This window comes from Typopeltis vanoorti, chromosome 1 (assembly GCF_054136105.1).
Source record: "Typopeltis vanoorti isolate ZY-2024b chromosome 1, IOZ_Tvanoo_1.0, whole genome shotgun sequence".
NCBI classification, from domain to species: domain Eukaryota; kingdom Metazoa; phylum Arthropoda; class Arachnida; order Uropygi; family Thelyphonidae; genus Typopeltis; species Typopeltis vanoorti.
Window position 1 is genome coordinate 99,653,705 of NC_143549.1, and position 23,382 is coordinate 99,677,086.

General features: G+C 36.6%; 1 protein-coding gene across 1 annotated transcript in view; it reads left to right on the forward strand.

Annotated features, from left to right (window-relative positions):
• Positions 1-23,382, forward strand: part of LOC150110251 (uncharacterized) — a 653,148-nt gene that overhangs the window by 356,925 nt on the left and 272,841 nt on the right. The window contains exon 11 of the mRNA XM_090398596.1: positions 22,729-22,854. Coding sequence (XP_090254722.1) covers positions 22,729-22,854 — 126 coding nt within the window. The remainder of the gene's footprint in view (positions 1-22,728; positions 22,855-23,382) is intronic.

Below are 23,382 nucleotides of genomic sequence, written 5' to 3' on the forward strand. Positions count from 1 at the left end.
TTACGTACCATGTGTCGCTCATACGCTTAATCTAGATGTAAATGATGCTAAAAGTTTGTGATACGAGATGGTCAAGCCACAAAGACACTGTAAAAGCTTTAAGGTATAATTTAGAAAAAATATACAATGCTTTATACATTTTATATCAAGATAAATCAAGAGATAGTGACACAAGGAACGAAGTTGAATCATTATTATTAAGAATTAAATCTTTCAAATTCATATGTTCTCTTGTTATATGGCACCAAATCTTATCAAAAATTAATGTCATAAGTAATTTGATGCAAAAACTGGACGTAATTATTTTTACAATAATGAAAATGTTGATAGACCTAAAAAATTATTTAAAGGATTGTAGAACAGATGAGGCATTCAAAAATATGTTAGGGGAAGCAACCGAAATTGCAAATACTGTGATCCAATTTTTCCTTGTATGCCAATAGTCAGACCTCGGACAACAAAAAGATTATTCTCGTATGAAAGTGAACATGAAGTTATTGAATCTCAAGAACAAAATTTCAAAGTCGATTTTTATTTAGTTATAATTGATAAAGCTATTTCAAAACTTGATGAAAGATTTACATTATTGAAAGAACATAATGAAGTTTTTGAATTTTTAAAATGACATTTATTTATTAAAACCAATGGAGAAAAAAGGAAAATTAAAATATTGTAAAGATTTGGAGATAAAATTGACAGATGGTAAAGGTTCTGATATAAACTCCTTGGAATTATGCGAGGAAATAGAAACTATTTTAATCTATCTTAATCCGAATATGAACGCATTTTCAGTACGTGAGTATATATTTTCGAATGATCTTCTTAGTGTTTTCCCCAATTTGTCAATAGCACTAAGAATTTATTTAACAATACCTGTGACTGTTGCAACTGGCAAAAGATCCTTTTCAAAGCTGAAAATTATAAAAAATCATCTCCTCAGTACAATGACACAGGATAGACTCAACAATTTAAGTCTTATTAGCATAGAACATCAAATTGCTACTAATTTAGATATGGAGGATATAATAAATGATTTTGCTACACAAAAATCACTTCAAGTAAATTTTACATAAAGGCATGAGCAATTAATCTTTGTTTATATTAAGAAATAATTGTTGTTCTTTTTTGTTCGTTTTTGAAAAAATGTTAAAAATAACTATACAAAACTATGTATTCTGTGTTTTTAATAAATAAGACATGTAACGTTTGGTTTGCATAAATTGTTATTTTATTTGTTGTAATAAATGCTACATGCAGTTTCTTTTAGTTATTTTTTTAAGGGGTGACCGATAAAAGTTTGCACCCGGGTGGCAAATACCCTTGGTGCACCCCTGATTGTGCCCATATTTGGTCACCTCGTTTTCAGAAGGATGAAGAAATGTTGGCGAGAGTCCAGAGGTGACTGACTAAGGTAGTTTCTGACCTCTGCAATGTCGAGTATGAGGAAAGATTGAGAAAATGCAACTTGAAGACTCTGTGGACAGGAGGAAGAGGGGAGATATGATAGAGATCTACAAGTCATTAAGGGGTTGTTATAGGATCAATGCTGAAGAGGTTCTACAGAAAATAGCGGGAAATCAGAGGAGAACCAGAGGTCATCCCTGGAAGCTGTATAAGGAGAGTGTATGAGGCAGGTTTTTTTCATGCAGAGTTGTGAATGATTGGAATGCCTTGCCTGAGAGTGTGGTGTCTGCAGAGAATTTGTGTTTAAAGCATGGTATGATGAGCTGCGTGTATGACAAAAGGACCTCCCAGATGAGTCTGACTTCATGGGGTCTTGTGTAATAATAATAATAATAATAATAATAATGTTCCTGTGTTTTGCTCTTGACCATCTTCTCCGACATTTTGACAACAACTGCTTATATGCTGATATGCTGATTGGTCAATAATTTGCTACGTCAGTCTTGGAGCCTCCTTGATGCAATGGAACTATTTTCCTCTCTTCCCACCCTTGAGACTAACCCAGAGCTGAAACTTAGAGTAAACAATATGGTGAAGGGCACTGACAGTTCCCTCACTGCTTCACATAAAACTTGATCTGGTATACCAGCATTTCCCAGATTTTTCCTACGACGTAACACTTCACAAATCCTGAAATTTTCATGGAACAACTTGATGTAATGTGTTAATAATTAATTAATAATTAATTATTAATTAAGATTTATTATTATTAATTAAGATTGATTGTTATTATTTAATTAATAATTAATTGTTGATATATTACAATATTAATAATTAATTATGGCATAATCATAAAGAGTATTAGTACACTTATGTATACGATATAATAAATTTAGTTTAATCCTTTAAATGGCTCCCACTGAAGAGACCTCAATAAAGGTCGAAACTAGTCTGGGTAGTGGCCCTTCCCTTAATGCATAACATTAGACATATCCGCAAGGAGATGTGTTTTGCATTATGGGAGATACTGAGACAGGAGTGTTGGAAGCTTGCTCCACCTTTGCAACGAGTTGCCCTGGTGCTGTATCACCTTACCCCAGTCCTGAAGATACTTCAGGCGCAAACTTTGTTTGCTCACACTTGGATAAAGGATTAAACTAAATTTATTATACTCTAACCAAGTGAAAAATAAACTTTCAACTTATGTATACGGTGTGACATGTTGACAAATAGAAAATTACATTTAAATCAGTTATCAATCACTGGACTAATGAAATCTTATAGCATATTGTAGTTTCCTCAGCCAACATCATTAAATTAATTTGTGCTGATCTTGATTGACATATCCCATTCTGATCACCAAAAATTTATAACATTATTATAAGTACTTAAGAGTGAATGCAGACTTTTCTCCTGTGTGCTGGTAGTTTTCCCCTCCTTTTGTACAGCCTGGAGATCGCTTTGTAGGCTGGAGGTGGATGAATCACTATCTGTTGTGTCAAAAACACCTTCAATAAGAGATTTCTTAACACCAAAATTATATAAAGTCCCTTGTCTCTTATTCATATTAAAATTTAAATCTGTAGGCCTATTACTTTTTAAAAATCACGGCATTGTGGTTTTGAAACAAGCACTTTCACCCTACAATACGAACTTGCGAAAATAGTATTCTGTATTACTAGATTTGAGACCTGGATACAGACTATCTTGATCTTCAATTTCAGTGAAAAAATTTTCTTTATACTACCTTGCTGATTAGTCATTAACATTTGCAACGCAGATGTTATTTCTTTCAGTTTTGAGAACAGAGGATACATTAAATATGTATCCTCTGTTCTCAAAACATAAGGTCTAGAGGTTTGGGAGACATCAATGGGGTGCTGCATACTCAATTAAAGGAGCTCTACTGGAGGAAGTAGGGGAGACAAGAGATCTGGGGGTGAGGATTGATAGAAAACTGAAATTCAGTAGAGCTGAATGAATGTGAAGGTAACACAGAAGATTGCTGCAGTAATGAGAAGGATGCTGACTGCAGAGATAAAACAGTTATCATTCCGTTGTATAAGACCCTGATCAGACCACACTTAAACTATTGTTCTCAGATTTAGTTCCCAGGATTTGAAGGGGATAAATTAACTGGGGAAAGGGTACAAAGGCAGATAACAAAGAAGGTTTCAGGACTGTAGAATGTTATAAGGATCGGCTGAGGGAATGTGGACGACTGCAGAATTTGGTGAATAGAAGGAGAGGTGATATGATTGTGACTTTTAAACTGTTGTTTAAAGGTGGGGACAGATGTGATTACAGGGTTTACTCTGGGGAGTTCTTTCGCTTGGTTTGAACAGCAGGAGGGAGTGATGACAAGGGGCCATCCCTGGAAGTTTTCTAAGGAAACGGTGAGGAAGAGGGTGAGGAGTAGTTTTTTTGCATAGTGTGTGGTTGAATCATGGAATGCATTGCCTGATAGAGTAGTGAGTGCAAGAACGGTCAATGAGTTTAAGGAGTTGTATGATGGACTTTGTGTTTCCTAGAAAGGACCTCCCACGAAGTCTTTTGACTCCATGGTGGCCTGAATAATAATAATAGTACTCTTGCAAAGTGTTCACTTAGTAATTCTACTATTTCAACTGATTCAGTTACCTCTCTGCCATCAGCATTCCTTAAAATCATTCTGCTATATACATTCTTTCTTTTACTTGCAGCATATCGAAAGCACTGTTTGGGATTCTCTTTAGCTTTCCTTTGCTAACTTCCTTTCATAATCTGCATTTTTGCCTTTCTTACCACACTAGGTACCTTTCTGGCCTGTGCCTTATCCTTTTCATGTGCCTGCAGGTCACTTTTCTCCTTAAATTGTCTTCACAATTTTCTTATTTTGCAGCTCCAGCTTGATGATGATGATATTCATCCATTTAACTCCCATTTTGATTTATTCTTCTGACTCTCAGTATACAGTCTGGCATTATCTCCCTCAAACACTCCTTAACCCCCATGCACAATCAACATCGAGCCCTAGCAGTGTTACATGCTACGGCATGTAAACCTGCAATGATCCAAGCAATCTCCTAAGCTTGTCATACTTACCAGTCCTGCAATTGCACATATACCATTTCTTAACTGAAAATTCCACACATTTGCTCACCTCCCAGGTCAAGACTATACGATCACTCTCACCAACTGGTGGCAACGTGGCCATATTCGTTATAGACAAATTCTGAGATGCAATTACTAGATCGAGCACTCTCAAACTCTTAGTGTATTCCATTACATGCTGTTTCAGGTAATTATTTCTTAGTAACTGAATAAAATCCATTTCTTTTTTCCCATGTGTCCTCTCCTATTTCTTCCAATCTATGTTCCCATAGTTGAAATCCCCCATAATAATTACCTGTCCTCCTGTCCTCTACTCATTGAGTCTACTTGCCGATGCCTACTATCTCCATCATTTCTTCCATTTTCTGGTCTATATTTTGTTATATTTTGTTCTGCTGGCCTCGATCTCACACCAGATAGCCCCAAACGTACTATTTTCACTATCCTGCAGTTGAACTTCTATAGTTCAACAGCTATCATTAATAACACTCCCCCTCCCAATTCTTTTTTCTCTATCCTCCCTGAACACACTATACCCTTCACATTCCATCCCAGTAACTGTATCATCTTCTGTTAGCCATGTCTCACTAATGGCAATAAGTTTTAGCCAGGATGAGCCAACCAATGTCAAAAATTCCTATGCTTGTTCCAAATGCTCCTGGCATTAGTTTACATAAAATTCAAAAGCCCCTTAGGCCCACCACTATCCTGTCCTTTATATTAACTACTCTACTCTGGTTTGTTTACTAACTTAGAAATATTATACACATTCTGTACACTCAACTGCATATCCACTTAACAGCTTATCCCCCCCCCCAAAGCTCTAGTTTCCCTGATTCTGTACATCTACTTTCACTTCATTCAACAACACTTTTTCCAGTCTCTGAACACCAAATCCATTCAGATACAAAAAATTTGGCAAAAGGACTTGTATAAGTCCTTTTGCCAATCAAATGGACTCCACAAACTCCACACCATGCATCTAGTCAATCGCTATTTAAGCCCTCCTTCCTGTCATACTGCAGCAATCGACTCACTATCTTAATTCTCTCACTCTTTCCTTTTGCTATTTCCAGTAATTCTTTCATGTGCTCTCTCAATATATTTGTCTAGATTATGGTTAAAGTATTAAAAGAAGTTAATAGGACGAGATCCAGAATTAAGTTGACAACAGCAACATCCTCTTTGTTGGACAGCATCAGTTTACCAAAGGAGGACTGAATTTTAGAAGTCTACTTACTGCAACAAGATAACAATTGCATTAGACAAGGGAGATACATACACAGTGATATATTTATATTTTACAAATGCCTTTGATAGAGTGTCACATAACAAATTAGAACAGATGGGGGTTGTATAATAGATTAGCGAGATGGCTTGGAGATTGCATGTCTGATGGGTATCAGCAAGTTGTGTATGGGTTGGGAAGCAAAGATGAGATACAGTTTATACAGCTAATGGGAATATATCTTAGATGAGCCAGAGGTGAGGGATCTACAGATGATAGTGGATAAGGATCTAAAATTTTATACACATTCTTAGGGGACATCTTGCTAAAGTAGTGAGGATAGCATAGCAGTGATTTGGAGGACACTAATAAGAAGGAGTAAGAAAATTATGGTTCCATTCTATAGTTCTTTATTAGCCACAGTATTACTGTGCACAGATTTAGTCACTTCATTTTCAAAAGGACGAGGAGTTGGAAATGGTCCAGAAATAATTGACTAACATAGTTTTTGGTATATGGAATTTGGCTATGAAGAAAGGTTGACAAAATTACAGAGTCCAGTGAATAAGAGGTGGGACGGGATATTATCGAGTCATACACATTGCTAAAGGGTTATTAACATTTTAAGGTGGAAGAAGTTTTTCATAGAATTGGGAGAGAGAGAGATAGGGAGAGAATAATAGGCAATCCCTATAAAAGTGTATAAGGAGGTGTGAGCAGGGGACAAGGGAATTAAATGCAGGTTTTTTGAAGGAGATACATATATTATTTGAGAGTGTGGTGAATACATTTAAGGCATGGTTTGATGAATTAAGTGTGTGTGTGTGTGTGTGTGTGTGTGTGTGTGTGTGTGTGTGTGTGTGTGTGTGTGTGTGTGTGAGTGAGTGAGTGAGTGAGTGACCGACCGATCCTAGGATGAGTCTTTTGATTCCACGAAGGTCTGATTATGATAACATAATGATGATAATATTTATTTCTATTATATCATTTTTTTTTTGCCTATCTTCCAAATTTTCTATCTCACCTCATAGAATGCATTCTAAAAACATTTCGCTGTGGTGATCACAGCTCCTAGATCCTCTTCACCCCTAAGTTCCCAAGTCTTATGCAAAGGAATAGTAACTTCTTGATCCTTCCTTGTAAAGTGTATTCTTGACATCAAAGACATCTTTCAGTTTGAAACAGTGGTATTTTATCCACTTTTGCAATAAGGCAGGGAGGGAGAGAACAAGGGGTCATCCCTGGAAATTGTATGAGTGTATCAGCAAGGGTGTTAGAACTAGATATGTTTGCTTGGAGGGTAATGAATATCATACTTCTCCTTGAATGAATTCAAGGAGAAGTATGATAGGTATAGGTACTGTGTGAAGAATGATTAGAATGGTTCTTCCATAATGATTCTTTGACTACATGCAGATGCCTTAGAAATAATGATAATAACATTAATAATAATGACATATTATGTCCTCTGAATTTCAACTCCTTGCTCACTGTCACATCAACATCACTGTCCTCATCACCTTTTTCACATTCCAGTTACCTTTACATTTTGCAACATTAAAATGCAATGATTATATTTTTCCCATACTATCAGACTATTTTAATCATCATGTAGGATCACAACATCCACCATTATTAACTACTGCCCTTTACAATTTTACACCATCAACAACCAACTGGATATTTTCCCTCAAATAATTTTTATATCATTAATTGTTGTACAAATTAAATGGCAACATTCCTAGTCAGGGCCGCAGCCAGATTAGATCGCGCCCTGAGGCAAATAATTAAATATCACCCTTGATGGATTATAAGACAAAAAAATAAGAAAATTTTCAATCGCTATTTTATTTTGATTACAAGAACATTAATGCAAAACAATTACACAATAGTATTAATTAAATGTTTGCTCTATGGGGATATCACACAAAAAAACTGTTTATAAGCTCTTCTAAATTTAAATTATAAGCTATGTCTGCCTCTATCGATATAGTTGCTAGACCAACCAATCTTTCTTGGGTCATTGCTGTTCGCAAATAATTTTTAATCAGTTTAAGCTTGGAAAAACCTCTTTCTGCACTTTCTATGCTAACAGGAATTGTTAACAATATCCTTGGGGCAGTGGTTACATTTGGATAAATTTCTGCGAGATTTTGGTTATGGTGAGGAGCACCTGTCTCTTGTATTATTTTTGAGAGGATTTTTAATTCTTCAAATAAATCTAATGCATCTACATCAGATGTTGTAAAATATCTTGTTGCCCTAACACGGCACCTACTGCAATATGGCTGAAGGAGCACCCTTAATTAAGCATCGCCGTGAGGCAGGCTGTCTTTATGCTACACTCTGTCGATGGTACAGTTCCTAGTACAGAGGCCTAGGAACTCTGCAATACCTCTGTAATACTCTGTAAACAGGCACCATATACTACTTTTTGACATCTGTCTTTTAACCACCCATTTATCTATATCCCCAACTTCATATTTCCATTTACTCCATTTATTTAATAGAGTCCACGTTATACAGGTATCTTCACGGAGTTAGAAGACTCATCATGGGATATCCGTTATTCACACAATACTTATCATACTTCTTAAACTTATTCACTGATGAAGCACCCAACCACCTCTGGAAACTGATTCCACCCATTCACCTTCCTCCAAGCAACAAATCTAGTCCTAACACCATTGCTAACCACACTCTTACACAACTTCCACTGGTGAACCCTTGTTCTCTCCCTTCTTGCCATGAATTGAAAAAATATATCTTCAGTGTAACAATTTAAATGCTTCTATCATGCCTCCTCTTTACTGCCTATCAGCTAATTTTTGATGCCTACATCAAAATCTCTTCTCATAGAGAGTATTCCATAGACTCGCCAGTAGATCCTCTCCACAACTATTTCATCCCCATGAAATTCAGGAGTCCAGATCTGTGCCCAATAGTCCAGATGTGGGGATAGAGAGATTATTGTTCCCCTATATAAGGCTTCAGTAAGGGGAACAATAATCTCTCTATCCCTGCTTGTTAGTGTAGTGTGGTGTTCAACAATTACATAATCTAATGTGCTTTTTGGTTACCTTCGTAATATGCCCTCTGAACTTCAACTCCATCTGCAATCACACTCAAGTCCTGGCCTTATCAGTTTCCTGCAGTTCAGTTCCATCAATATAGCACACACAGCTTCTGATCTCTTCCCAAAGTGCATCACCTCACACTTAGCCACATTCAACTGGCAGCAATTTAACTCTTCCCATACTGCTAGTCTGTTTAAGTCTTCTTGCAGGATCTCTGCATCACCTTCATTTACCATTGCTCTTCCCAGTTTAGCATCATCAGCAAACAACTGAATATTTCCTGTTGTTATATGAATGATATACAAATTAACAACAGAGGACCAAGTACTGAACCATGTGGTATACCACTGCTTACTTGTATTCTCCTGGCTTCAACTCCTTCATAAACCACTCTTTGATATCTGTTTATCAGCTACTCTCTAATCCAAATCACCAGATTCATATCCATCCCGCAGTTGCTCCAATTTATGCAACAAAGTTCTATATGGAATCCTATCAAATGCTTTTGCAACATCTAGCAATATCACTGAGTATCCATTTCTCTTATCCAACTACATTGTCACTAAAGCAAGCCCTACCCCTTCACAAAATCATATTGTCCCTTATAGAGTATCATATTCCTAGCCACTCAGTCCTGAATTCTGTCTTTCACCAATTTCTCTAATACCTTAACAACCAGTCCTGAGATGCTGATTGGCCTATGATTTGTTACTTCTGTCTTGGATCTTCCTTTATACAATGGAACTATTTTACCCTCTTTCCACTCCATAGATACCTTTCCAGTACTGAGGCGTAAATTAAACAGCTTGATCGCAGGAGCCCTTGCACCTGCTTGTAATACACAGGTTGATATCCCATCCAATCACATGCCTGTGTTCATTTTGAGGTTCTGCAATATTTATGCACCTTACATTTCTTCAATCTCTGTTTTCATATGTCATTATCACATCTAGCATTGCAATGTCATCACATAGATCAGGTCTGTCCAACCTTAGGTAATCCGAGACCACATTAAAAAAAAAAAAATTTAGCCGAGGGCCACATCCAATGTGTATCTAGTAATTTAGTGAGCAGTAGCGACACAACCTCAATAACTGAACAAATGAACAACACTAATTGCGCACTAATCATGTGCTCACATTCCCTGTGTGCACCCAGAGAATGTGCGTTAGAACAAAACAGTGTAAGAACGCTTCTTTGATACATCTAATATTTGAAAAACACATGGGTATATAATGATGTAAAAACACCAAATAAAATAACCAACATCGAGATTATCGATTAGTGATAGAAGTAAAATATATAATATGCATTCAGTTCAAATTGTTATTTTATTTTTTCACTCGTGAAACTCAAAACTCACAGGCAGACCTCACAAAATCGCACCATGAGCTGCAGGCCATGTTTTGGACAGCCTTGACATAGATTATACACTTCTGCAGAATGCTCACTTAGTAATCCAACTATTTAGTTTGTTTCTGTTATCCCTCCACCATCAGCACTGTTTAAAGTCATCCTTTCAGAGTCATTCCATCTTTTACTTGTCATATAACAAAATAATTGTTTTGGATTTCTTTTGGCCTCATCAGCTAACATTCTCTCATAATTAGCTACTATACTTGTCACCCTTCTTGTCTGAACCTTATACTGCTCATGGGCATGCCGATCACCTGTTTCTTTATAATCCTCAATAACCTTTTCTTTGCATGCAACTCCTGCTTAATGAAGCTATTCATCCATCTAATTCCTAAATGATTTATCCTTTTGACTCTAGGTATGCTGGCCTGGTTAGCCAAGTGGTTAGTGTATCTGCTCTCCAGCCAAAAGGCTGTGGCTTCGAATCTCGCTGTGGGCATGGATGTTTGTAATTGTCTGTGAAAATACTATTGGTGGTGGTGGTGGTGGGCAGTAGATGGAATTGATGTAGATGATGCAGTTCGCTGTAGTTGGTTGGTTGAATGGGAGACAGAGAGTTGTAGAGAAGGTGCCCTCCCTCGATGAGTCTTTGGACTCCTTGGAGGTGTCACTTCATAAATTTTTTTTAACATTTTATTATTTCTTAGATAAATTACATATATTATATGAACACAATTATGCATAATGAATACTTTCTCGTACATAAAGTTTTTTTAAATAATAATAATAATAATAATAACAATAACTGTTTACAATGTATATTATTATAATATTCATAATGATGATTATTACAGATGTTTCTTTGCAATTTTACACTCTATATATACAATATCGATGGATATAATCACGCTATATTGCATACTTTTGTTACAGTTATTACATACATTTGATTGCATATTACATTACATACATTTGATTGTGTATGATACGTTACTTACATTTGTTTACATATGATACATACATTACATACATTGGTTTACATGTGATATGTGGATTACATCCATTTGGTTACATATGATACATCTTGGATGAGAACTAATTTCTCTGCTTTCATCCTCGAAGCTTATATATAAGCTTATCTGAGGATGACACCAGTTGGTTATTATTTATTGTTTTTTTTTGCTGTGTTGGGAAGCTACGAAATCTATGATTGAGAAATTCACACGCATGCACGCACGCGCGCACACACACACACACACACACACACACACACACACACACACACACACACACACACACACACACACACACACACACACACACACACACACAATAACTTGGAATGTATTGATGCGTCGCTGAACTGGAAGCCTGAACGAATATATTATGTTTCATTAAGTTTGTGTATGGTATTTTGGGTGCATGTTTCTTGTTCATAGTATGTCCTTAGAGCTCTTTTCAGGCTATTGCAGTTTTTAAGGTTTCTGTATTCAAAATGTAATTTATTTATCATATCTGGGATGTAGAAGTTTCGCGTGGCCTTTCCGCAGTGATTATTGTATTTATATGTGATATAATTAATTGTCTGAGGTCTTGTTATACGGTTTGTATTTCTCACTGTCCTGTAGTTGGCATCGAAATAATGTTTTAGCAAAGCTGCATAGTGAGATAAATGTTTTGCTGTCAGTATTTTGTGTTTTGACATTGCAATGTATATAAGGTTGTTATTTTCTCTTTGTTCCCAAAAGATCAGTTTTATCATTTTGTACTGTAGAGACATTAATCTATTTAATTTGTAGGGTGCACAGAAAGCATATGTTGTTATAGCATACCTTAGTATATTTTGGCATAGTGCTTTGTATATTAGTGTTTTTAGGCATATGGGAACTATGTCTTTTAACCTATAGAGTTTGCCACTTATTGTTCGGAGTTTGTTGTGTAGATGGTTTATGTGGCTATTCCAGTTCATATCTGCATCGAAGTAAATTCCAAGCTATCGTATTGTTTCAACCTGCGTGATTGTAGTGGTTTTGCTGTTCTGTGTGTTTTTTATGTTGGAAAGTGGATGCTGGATCGTTATATATTTGTTATCAACTGGTCAAGTCAGTGGATTTCTGATCATTAATTTTGTCTTTTCTGAGTTTAGGTGTATGGAGTTTTTCATCAGCCAGTCTATGATCAGATTTATGTCATGTTGCATATTTGTTTGGGCTATACTTGCATTATTATGGATGGATATTATTGCTGTATCGTCTGCGTATTGGAATATCTTACCTTTGAGTGGTAGCTGATTAATATCGTGTGTGTAAATGTTGAATAGAGTTGGGAAGAGTACAGCTCCCTGTGGTACTCCACAGGTTACTGGTAGCTCTCTGCTTCGGTTTGACCCGATACGTGTGATATGCTTTCTATTTTGAAGGTAGTTTGTAAACCACCTGTGAAGAGGCCCATCTATTCCACCATGCCTCAGCTTTTCTAACAAGGTTTGATGTGTGAGTGTATCGAATGGTTAAGTTAGATCAATAAAGACTACCATGGCAATTTTTTTTTGTCTAAGCCGGTATTAATTACGTCTGTAAAATCTTCCAAGAGAGATGTTGTTCCCTTATTTTTCTGAAAACCATATTGTGGTTTGGGATAATATGAAAAGTCTCTGTGTATGCTGTGAGTTTCTTCAGTATGATCCGCTCCATAATTTGATTAATAATTGATAATGTTGCTATGGGTTTATAATTGCTGATTAAATTTCTTTTTCCGTGTTTGTATATGGGTGTGATTATGGCGGTCTTTAGCATACTTGGTATTTGTCCTGTTTTAAATATTTTATTTATTAATTTTAGTAGGATAGGACTTAAACTAGTTGAATGTTGCTTTATATCTTTAGGTCTTATACCATCAATTCCTGGGCCTTTGTTTGGTTTGATTTGATGTATTGCAGAGAGAAGTTCTGCTTCTTTTATGGTTGGGAACCATAATGTCTGTTTTGATTGTGGTCCAAGTGGAGGGTCACGTTTTGTGATTGGGGTAACATTTCTGTGCAGTTCTTGGATGGAGTCTGCAAAGTATTGGTTAAAGTCATTTGCTAGTTGTTAGATAGGTTTTGCATCTTTCATGAAGCTGTGTTTTATGGTTTCGGAGGTGGTGGTGTTGGGAACACAATCTAGCATCTCATTGATCAGATGCCAGGTTTGTTTCATGTTGTTTTGTGCAGAGGTTAGGTTGTCTCTGTAGTAGCTTCTTTTTGCATTTCTGATTTGTGTTGTAAGGCCATTCCTTGTTATCTTATATTCAGTTTTTAAAGCTCTGTTATTTGGATATCGCTTTAATTCTTTCCATAAAGCATCCTTTCTGTGTATTTCTAGGATTAAGTTTTGTGTTATCCGAGGATTTTGTGTTGTTTTTGAACGAATTCTGACTTTCTTTGTAGCTTTCTTATATATTTCCTCCAGCGTGAGTTTAATGTTATTGAATAAGATATCTGCTGAATCTGATGCCAGGTGTTCCAAGTCTGATTTTCTTATTTTGTGGTTGACTATTTCTTCGTCTATTATTGTTTTCTGTCACTTTTCTTCTGTGGGACATTGCATGGATATTGTCTTGGTGTGCAGGTTTAGAGCGGTGAAGTAATGGTCTGCTACTTTGCACTTTATGACTGATGCAGTGTAACTGTTTGGTGGTGCTCGGACGTTTATATGATCTAGACAGAAGGCAGTGATAGTATTTCCGAATATTTTTTCTCGAGTACATGATGTTATTGTTATTAGATTGTACATGGACACCATGCCTAGGTATTGTTCAGTGTTGTTCTAGTTTTTGTTTGCAATATTTATGTTTATGTCGCCAATTATCATTAGGTATTCGGTTGAGCATATTTCTTGGCATCAAAGCCAGCAATTGAGTTTATGCAATAATTTTATCATGTTTAGGTTTGGTGGCCTGTAAATAGCATTTAGTATTATGGGATGCTGTCTATTGGTGGCATTAGTGATTTCAAGGCAAGGGGTTTCAGCATGCTCAGACTGATAGGCTGTTTCTTTTGCTATTAGTTTTTGTTTGATAAATATTAATATTCCATCCCCTCTTTTTGTTTGGCGGCATGATCTATGTTGTTGGAGGCCTGGAATTTGGAAAGCAGTCGCTTCGTCGTTAGTTATAGATACTTCTGTCAGAATCAATATATCAATAATATCAGTGAAATTCCTCAGATAAGCCTGTAACAATAACCAATGTTTTCGGATGCTTCTGATGTTAATATGCAAGATTGAGAGACCTCTTGCTTGTACTGTGTTGTTTCCACGCATCAAGCGAATACATTACACCATGTATTCTGGTGTAATTACATCTATCTGATGGTTCACATTCATTTTGGTTATGTTGAGATCTTCTTATTGAACTAAGTTGCAGTCTTTTGTTTCACTCTGGCAACCTATCTATAATCTTCCAAGCTTTTTATTTGTATAGACTTTGAAGTCTGTGACTTTCTCAAGAATATTTTGCCGTCTTTGATCCATAAAAATTGATACTTTTTTTTTCTGTTTTTTTCTTTTCTTGCTTGGTTCAAAAGATTCCGATTGAAAGGTGTTAAATACTCAGATTGAAAGATTGGCATATTGTCTTGTGATGCATTTAAATCCTTGACAACTGGTTTTTTTCAGTCTGCTGGCTTTTATGAGATTGTCTCTTGTAGCCTTGCTTGTCAGACGAACTATGATTGGCGCGGGTCGTGGCAAGCCTTGTTTTTTGTTCTTCCTGGGAATCCAATTTATGGTCTGAATATCATTATGCTGTGGGGGAGGGGATGTCAATTGCTTTAAAACTTTAACTTTAAAGTTTTAAAAAACCTAACTTTAAAACTACGTCTCTGATATTTTCTGTGCATTCAGTTTCTGGAAGACCGTTTATGACAAGGTCTTCTTTATGTTGTTGTTGGTTTAAAACTTCGTATTGTAGTTATTATTATTATTATTATTAAACAAGACCTCATGGAGTCAAAGACTCATCTAGGAGGTCTTTTTATCTCACACACATCTCATCATACCGGGTCTTAAACACATTCAAACTCCTTGCAGACACCACACTCTCAGGCAAGGCATTCCAATCATTCACAACTCTGCACGAAAAAAACCTGCCTCTCACTCCCCTACTCACACCCTCTTTATACAGTTTCCAGGGATGACCTCTGGTTCTCCCCTGATCTCCCACTATTCTCTGTAGAACTTCTCCACCATTGATCCTATAACAACTCCTTACCAACTTGTAGGTTTCTATCATATCTCCCCTCTTCCTTCTCTCCACTAGACTCTGCAAATTACATCTTTTCAATCTTTCCTCATACTCGACATTCCAGAGGTCAGAAACTACCCTAGTCAGTCGCCTTTGGACCCTTTCCAACATCTCTTCATCCTTCTGAAAACCAGGTGACCAAATCTGGGCACAATAGTCCATGTGTGGCCTAATCGAAGCCTTATACAATGGAACAAGAATCTCCCTACTTCTACACGTCAGTGTCCTCCTCATCATTCCCAGAAGTCTTTGTGTTGTCTTCACAATTTTGGCGATGTGTCCCCTAAATTTTAGATCCTTATCCACTATCACTCCCAGATCTCTTATTTCCTCTACTTCCAACAATATATTCTCACCAAGCATAAATTCTGCATCCCATCTTTGTTTTCCAAATTTTAAAACCTTACATTTTGCATCATTCAACTCACATCCCCATTTGCTTGCCCAATCACTCAATTTATTCAAGTCTTCTTGCAAGGCCACAACATCTTCACTACTCTTTATGGTTCGTCCCATCTTTGCATCATCTGCAAACAACTATATATCCTCATCCAAATCTTCGCCAATATCATTAATATACAAGTTAAATAGTAATGGTCCTAAAACAGATCCCTGAAGCACTCCACTAGTGACTTTCCTTTTCCTGGATATTGCACCCCCATACCCAACTTGTTGATACCTATCAGATAGCCAGTCTCCAATCCAAAGCACTAATCTAATATCCAACCCCATCTGCTCTAGTTTGACTGTCAACTTATCATGAGGTACTCTATCAAAAGCTTTTGCGAAATCCAAGTATATTACTGTATCCTTCTCCTCTATCCAAGGAAGCAGTCACTTTATTGTAATAAGTAAGTAGATTACTAAAACACGACCTCCCTTTAGCAAATCCATGCTGTCCATCAAAGATTATACCATTGTTGTCAACCCAACTCTGGATCCTAGCTCTCACAAGCTTCTCCAACAACTTAACCACAACACCTGACACACAGATAGGCCTATAGTTTCAGGTAATTAAATTCTTGATGGAGTTCCGATGTGTCTTTTATTAATTTGTGCTGCCTGTCAGTTAGTGCGTTGATGCTAGTTTTAATGTCTTTTACCATTTGTTAGACTTCTTCAACTTTTGAATTATTAAATTTAACAAACTCTTCATATTCGCTAATTTTTTTTGTTATTTGTTTATTCTGTTTATCAAATAGTTCTTGGACAAGATCTACCAAGCTGGCTTTTATATTTTCTAAACCTTTTTCTACTAATAAATTTACGAACTCAAATTATAAGACTCACCGGTAATTTTTTGTCTGTTCAGTTCATCATCCGATTCTGCCTCTGGTGTAATCAGTTGCATCGTGGTAGTGGCATTTCTTTGTTCTCTCTGCAGTATAGGCAATTCCATTCCTCTCACTTGGCATTGGATTTGCATTGCCATTATGTTTCTGAGATTCTGGAACATGTAAAGTGAAGATTCCTAAGGCATTTCCTGCAGGTCATATGACTTCCATCGGATGATAATTCCTTCAGGCACTTGTTGCACTTCATGGCTCACCTTTCTTCCCATGGACAACCGTAAAGATAGTGACGTCCTTTGTTCTATGCTCGTTAGTGACCACGGTGAACTCTGCTCAATTTTCAGCACACTCAAAATTTGGGTTTCACTTGGCCGATTTTGATGATTTATATATCGCTGCCTTGAGCATGACAAGAAGAGTTACTTTGTGACACTTTTAAATTAACAACAGGAGTTTGAACCACATTAAAGTATAAAAACTGGACCAGTGATACAACCTCATGCCACCTCATGTGGACCACCACCATCACATCCCCTTACAAATTCTTATGCCATGGCTTTGCTAAAAGCTAATCGTTAGCATTTAGCAAATCACCTTCTTTGTAATTCCACATATACCCATTCTTAATCAATTCTGCATGTCTTGTAATCTCCCAGGTCAAGACTACATAAGCACCTTCTATAAGTGCTTATAGAAGTGTTACTTAAGTGTTAAGTTCTCTGATGCAATGATCAGATCTTGAATGTCATGTGCCTTATATTAGAAATTGCCTCAGATAATTATCTCTCAGCAGCTGTAATAAATTCCATTTCCTTCCCTGTCTGTGAACAACCTTCTCCCAGTTGATGTGTCCATAGTTGAAATCCCCCATAATAATTACTTGACCTATACTCATCATGCTAATTTCCAAGTGCATGTCATCTACAGTCTCCCTTATACTCCTGGATTATAGCAGCAACCAAATACAAATTTGGTGTAAAGTGGATGACAAACAATGTCAACCGCAGGAAAAAGAGGGTTATGAAGAGATATAAGGAGAGGGGTGGAGAGCAGATGCATGAAGAATATAAGACTCTGGCCAGTAGAGTGACTAATATGGTAAGCAAGGCAAAACTGGAATATGAGAAAAGATTGGACTAAGATCCAAAGAAAATCCCAGGGAATTTTTTAGCTATGTGGCCACTAGGAGGAGGAGGCCACTGGACATAGTGGAATTGTTCAATGAACACTTTATTGGAATATTTCATCCTGGAGAAGTAGATTTTAATTCTAGAGGGATAAGGCGAGTTCAAGGTTTAGAGGTGCAAGAGGAGAGTGTGTTCCAAATAATAAGTATCCTGGATGTCAGTAAAGCTGTGGGACTGGATGGTATTTCACCACAGGTTTTGAGAGAATGCGCTAAAGAACTGACAGTTCCATTGACCTAGCTAATAGGTCAATGGAACTGTCCTTCCATTCCTTGGGAAAGGTACCCAAGGAATGGAAGGAAGGTAAGACAGTGCCATTGCATAAGGGCAGTAGCAGACTAGAAGTGTCTAACTATAAGCCAGTTTGTGTTTTATCAGTAGTTGTTAAGATCTTGGAGAAATTAGTGCAGGACCACATACAGCATGGGAAGATGAGGGTAATGTTATCTGAGAATCAACAAGGATTTGTTAAGGGCGCTCTTGCTTTAGTAATATGTTTGCCGTTTATAATAAAGTGACAAGAGTAGTTGATGAGGGAAAGGAATATACTGCCATTTTTTTGGATTTTGCAAAGCATTTGACAGGGTGCCGCATGATAAGCTGATACTTAAGTTGCAGCACGTGGGTTTAGATGTTGGGTTATTCAACTGGATTAAGAATTGGCTGTCTGATAGGTATCAGAGAGTTGTGTATAGTGGGGCAATATCAAGGAGTCAGAAGGTTAAAAGTGGGGTCCCACAGGGCTCAGTACTGGGACCTGTATTGTTTAACCTTTATATCAATGACATTGTCAATGGATTGCAGGGGGATATTCAGTTGTTTGCAGATGATGTGAAGGTAGGAAAGGTTATTAGTAATAGTACAGATGTGGCAGCCCTGCAAAAGGATTTGAATAAACTGGACAGATCAGGCAAATGAATGGGGGTTTATCGATTTAATGCAGCAAAATGTAAAATCTTGAAGTTTGGGATACATCAATGGGAGGCTGCATACTCGATTGGAGGAGCTGTACTGGAGGAAGTAGGAGGGGGAAGACAAGAGATATAGGGGTGATGATTGATAGAAAACTGAAATTCGGGGAACATATTGCAAAGATAGTGAAGGTAGCCCAGAGGATTGCGCAATACCGAGAAGGATGCTGAACTGCAGAATAAAAGTGTTATTGTTCTTGTATAAGATTCTGATCAGACTACACATAGACTATTGTTTTCAAATTTGGTCCCCAGGATTTGAAGGGGAGATAAATTAACTGTGGAAAGGATACAGAAGTGGAAGATGGTTTCAGGACTGTACAATGTTAGTTATGGGGATCAGCAGAGGGAATGTGGACTGCAGAGTTTGGTAGATAGAAGAAGGAGAGGTGATATGATTGAGACTTTTAAATTTTTGAGAGGCAGTTATAGGGTGGACACTGGAGAGTTCTCTCATTTGGTGGAGCAGCTGGAAGGAGCGATGACACGGGGCCATCTCTGGAAAGTATGAAAGGAAGCTGTGAAGATTGGCCTCTGTCTCACCAGATGGCTTCAAATGAACTGTCCTTAAAATCCCCGTCCCTGTGACTGTAATTCCTATGCTATCATTAGTAAAACTCCTCCATCCATCCTGTTCCTTCTCTGAAAACACTATATCTATTGCATTCTATTCCTGTGACTGTAAGATCTTCAGTCACCCACATCTCACTAATGCTTATAACCTTTAGCCAAGTTGTGCTAACCAACAATACCAAAAACTGCTCATCCTAATTTTGAATACTTCTAGCATTAGTAGGCATAAACTTCAATACCTTCCTCATCCCACAACCTCCTTTGCATTTTGTGTTAGTTAGCCCACTGAAGTTAACCTTGGGTGCTACATTTTGCATCATGTATGATCACTCTCCCACTTACTAACATGAGTGTTGACTGTACCCATGCTCACCTACATTCCCCCTAAACATTCAAGTTTCCCTGACTTTGTATTTCTGAAATTTCACTGAGCAACACTTTCTCCTGACACTAATTCCATTTAAATACAAGCCATCCACCTCACATAAATCCTTTCTTCCACCAAACTCACTCCACAAGTCCACAAACATCACACCGTTTCCTCTGCTGAACCTGTGCACTGACTCATTTGCATTGACAGCTCCCCATCTCGGTTCATTTCTATCATACTGTGGCAAGAGATTCACAACTTTTACTTTCTCACTCTTCTTTTTTACATGTACTAGCAACCCTTTCATGTCTTTTCACATACTACACTTATCACCTGTTAAATCATTTGTACTAGCCAAAATAAACACCTATTTCACCTTAATCTCTGCATCCTTACAGCAATGTGGCCACCTTGTTTATGGATAGCTCTTCTGATCCTATGATCAGTTTGAGTACTCTTGCACTCCAAGTCCCATCTCTTACGTGCTACCTCAAGTAATTATCGCTCAGTAGGTGTATAAATTCAATTTCCTTTCTACCCATGTGATCTTTCTTTCTTTCAGTCTATATCTTCATAGCTGAAGTCCCCATAATGAGTACTCAACCTGTACCCATTACAGTTTTCCTGTTTTTGCAATTCAGCACTCTTGGCAAACAAAGCTCCCTCTAGACACCTAACACCAAAACCATTTTAGTGTATTCCATCAGCATTATATACCTTCTTTCCATCAAATGCAGGTCATACTGTGAGAATGTCATATAGTTGTGTGGACATGATGTTTAGGGCCTCCCTCGATGAGTCTAAGGACTCCTTAGAGTCACCTGTAATAATAATAATAATGATAATAGTTACACAAACCCTTCATTGTTCTTTCTACATGAACTGTGTATTGATTCATTTGCTATAAAAGCCTCATGACTTTGCCTCTATCATAGCACAGTAGAAGACTTACAATCTTCACTTTAATGCTCTTCTGTTCCTGTTTGTGAAACAATCCCTTCAGATTCTCCCTCATAGAATATTTCTCAACTTGCAGATCAATAGTACCAACTGAGACAAATTAGTTCTTTCATCTTACCTTTTTTTGCATATGAAGAAATATATTATTATATATCACTAATATCTTATATCACTAATAATATTAGTGATATAAAAAATATATCACTAATATTATTCATTTTTGTACTGGGAAAATAATAATTTGTTACACTTTCAGTATGTATCCCTCTAATCACAGAATCTCAGTATAAGACGCTGTTATTATACTGTTATTATACGCTGTTATTATACCATATAACGTACAATATATATATAGGTTATCTACTCTATACTATAAAATGATAAGCTGAAATTGGAAACAGATGTGACATCGGCTTGAAACGGATGTAGGCTGTAACGTTTTTGTGTAACGTTTTTATGTAACGTTTTTTGTAATGTTTTTTTGTAATACGTTTTTATGTAACATTTTTGTGCGTTTTTGTCTAGTTATTTGAAACGTTTTGAAACTCAGGGGCTACCCCGGGTGTCGAGTTATTGGAATTCAAGGAGAACCGACCTACCAATCTGGAACGGGGAGGGGGTGCCAGGGGGGGGGCTTTTGAAAATTCAAAATCCAAGTCATCAGAATTCAAGGAGAACTGGCCTACCAGTCTGGAAGGTTGGGCGCTGTAGGCATCAGGGGGCGGAGTCCCCTAGTTCCTGCAAGTGTGCTATTTTCTTATTGAGGCCCATTTCATCCTCTTGAACTTCTACTGATACACACATTCAATATTAATTCCAACATTAGCATTTTACATTCACATGTACTGAAGATGCCTTTGATATGTAGGCGAAAATTATACTAATGAAAGAATATTTTATGTGAGTTTCTTCCAGTATTATAATTTATTTAAATATGCCTACTCATGGTATTTCCTTATTGAAACAAATTAACATTTTCCAATCTGCTGTTGATACTATCTACTCTACTAACTTGCTTTGTTCTCACACTCACTCTAAAAACACTGTTATATGCCATATAACATACAACATATATAGATTATGTTATATTTTTATAGCTCCTGCTTTTTGATCTTACTCATTCACCATCTCATTTATCCTACTGATCCTGGATATGCAATCTAAATAACCCTTTTTTTTCCATTTTTCAAGTATTGCTAAATCCTTCGTTTGGAGCTTCTTATATTGTGGCATTCTTCCATACTGCTTTCTAAGTTTGTCATAATGATTGGCTCTGTAGTTTCACATATATCCTGTTTTAACTAGAAATTTCACACACACACACTTAGCCACATCCCAAATCAAGAGACTGTATGATATTCATTCTCCCACATTCAAGAGATGATTGCTTGAAACAAAATGTAATAGAAGATCCCAGATTTGAAAGTTCTCTATCTAGTGATAATATCAGATGAAATGTCCATAAACAAGGCAAAGTATCTACCTTGTTTATGGACATTTTATCTGATATTATCACTAGATAGAGAACTTTCAAATCTGGGATCTTCTATTACATTTTGTTTCAAGCAATCATCTCTCTCTCTCTCTCTCTCTCTCTAAGTAGCTATATAAATAAATTTCTTCTCCATCCATTCCACTTTCAATTTGTATCGCTAAAGTGAAAATATCCCACGATAATCACTCATTCTGTGCTCAACAAGCTATTGATTATATCAGCAATATTTTATGTATTTATCTTGTCAGCTTCTATCTGAGATAACCTCAAATATGTTGTGTCATCTGAATGGATACTTCAATTGGTTAATGACATTTTATAAATAAATATTATATGTAATAATTATAATTGATTGAGATATGACCATAACTTTGGTTTCTTAATATGATTTCATCAATTAGTGTTATAATTTCAAAGCGGTGTTATCTACTCTCTCCAGGAAAAGACAAGAGGTGATGGTTCTCACAAATCAAGAAGGCTACATCGAAGTTTAGAAGAACTCAAGCATGAAAGAACAGCAGATAGTCCAAGATACAGGGAACTGGAATTTCTGCAAATGGTTAAAGTGAGTCTCATTTTTTTTCAATTCAAGGTCCATAAAGTATCAAATATAGTAATGAGATATGGTATACATCTAAAATCTATATTTTAAAACAAGCATGTAAGCCATGTATGCTTAATCTGTCTATCTATATGTATATTATTATATGTTATATATCATATAATAATCATTGTTTCCAGGCTTATATGGAATGAAAAGAGCACTGTGCAGATCACAATACTTATCATACCTCACCTTGAAAACATTCTGCCTTTGGGTATTCAACATCCACTCAGGCAAAGTATTTCATTCATTCATTCATCACTTACTATGCAAAACTCTTTTCACTTCTTACTCATATGATGCTTATATGCTTTTCAGGGTTGACCACTTATTCATTCCCACCTATTGCTAATACAATATTACTCCTATATCTATCTAGTAGACTCCTCTCACCAATGTCATTTCATCAATACTCAACATTCCAGGCTCCTGAAACAATTTTACTTACTCAACACTACACCATCTATTCAGATGACCTGAATATCTCTG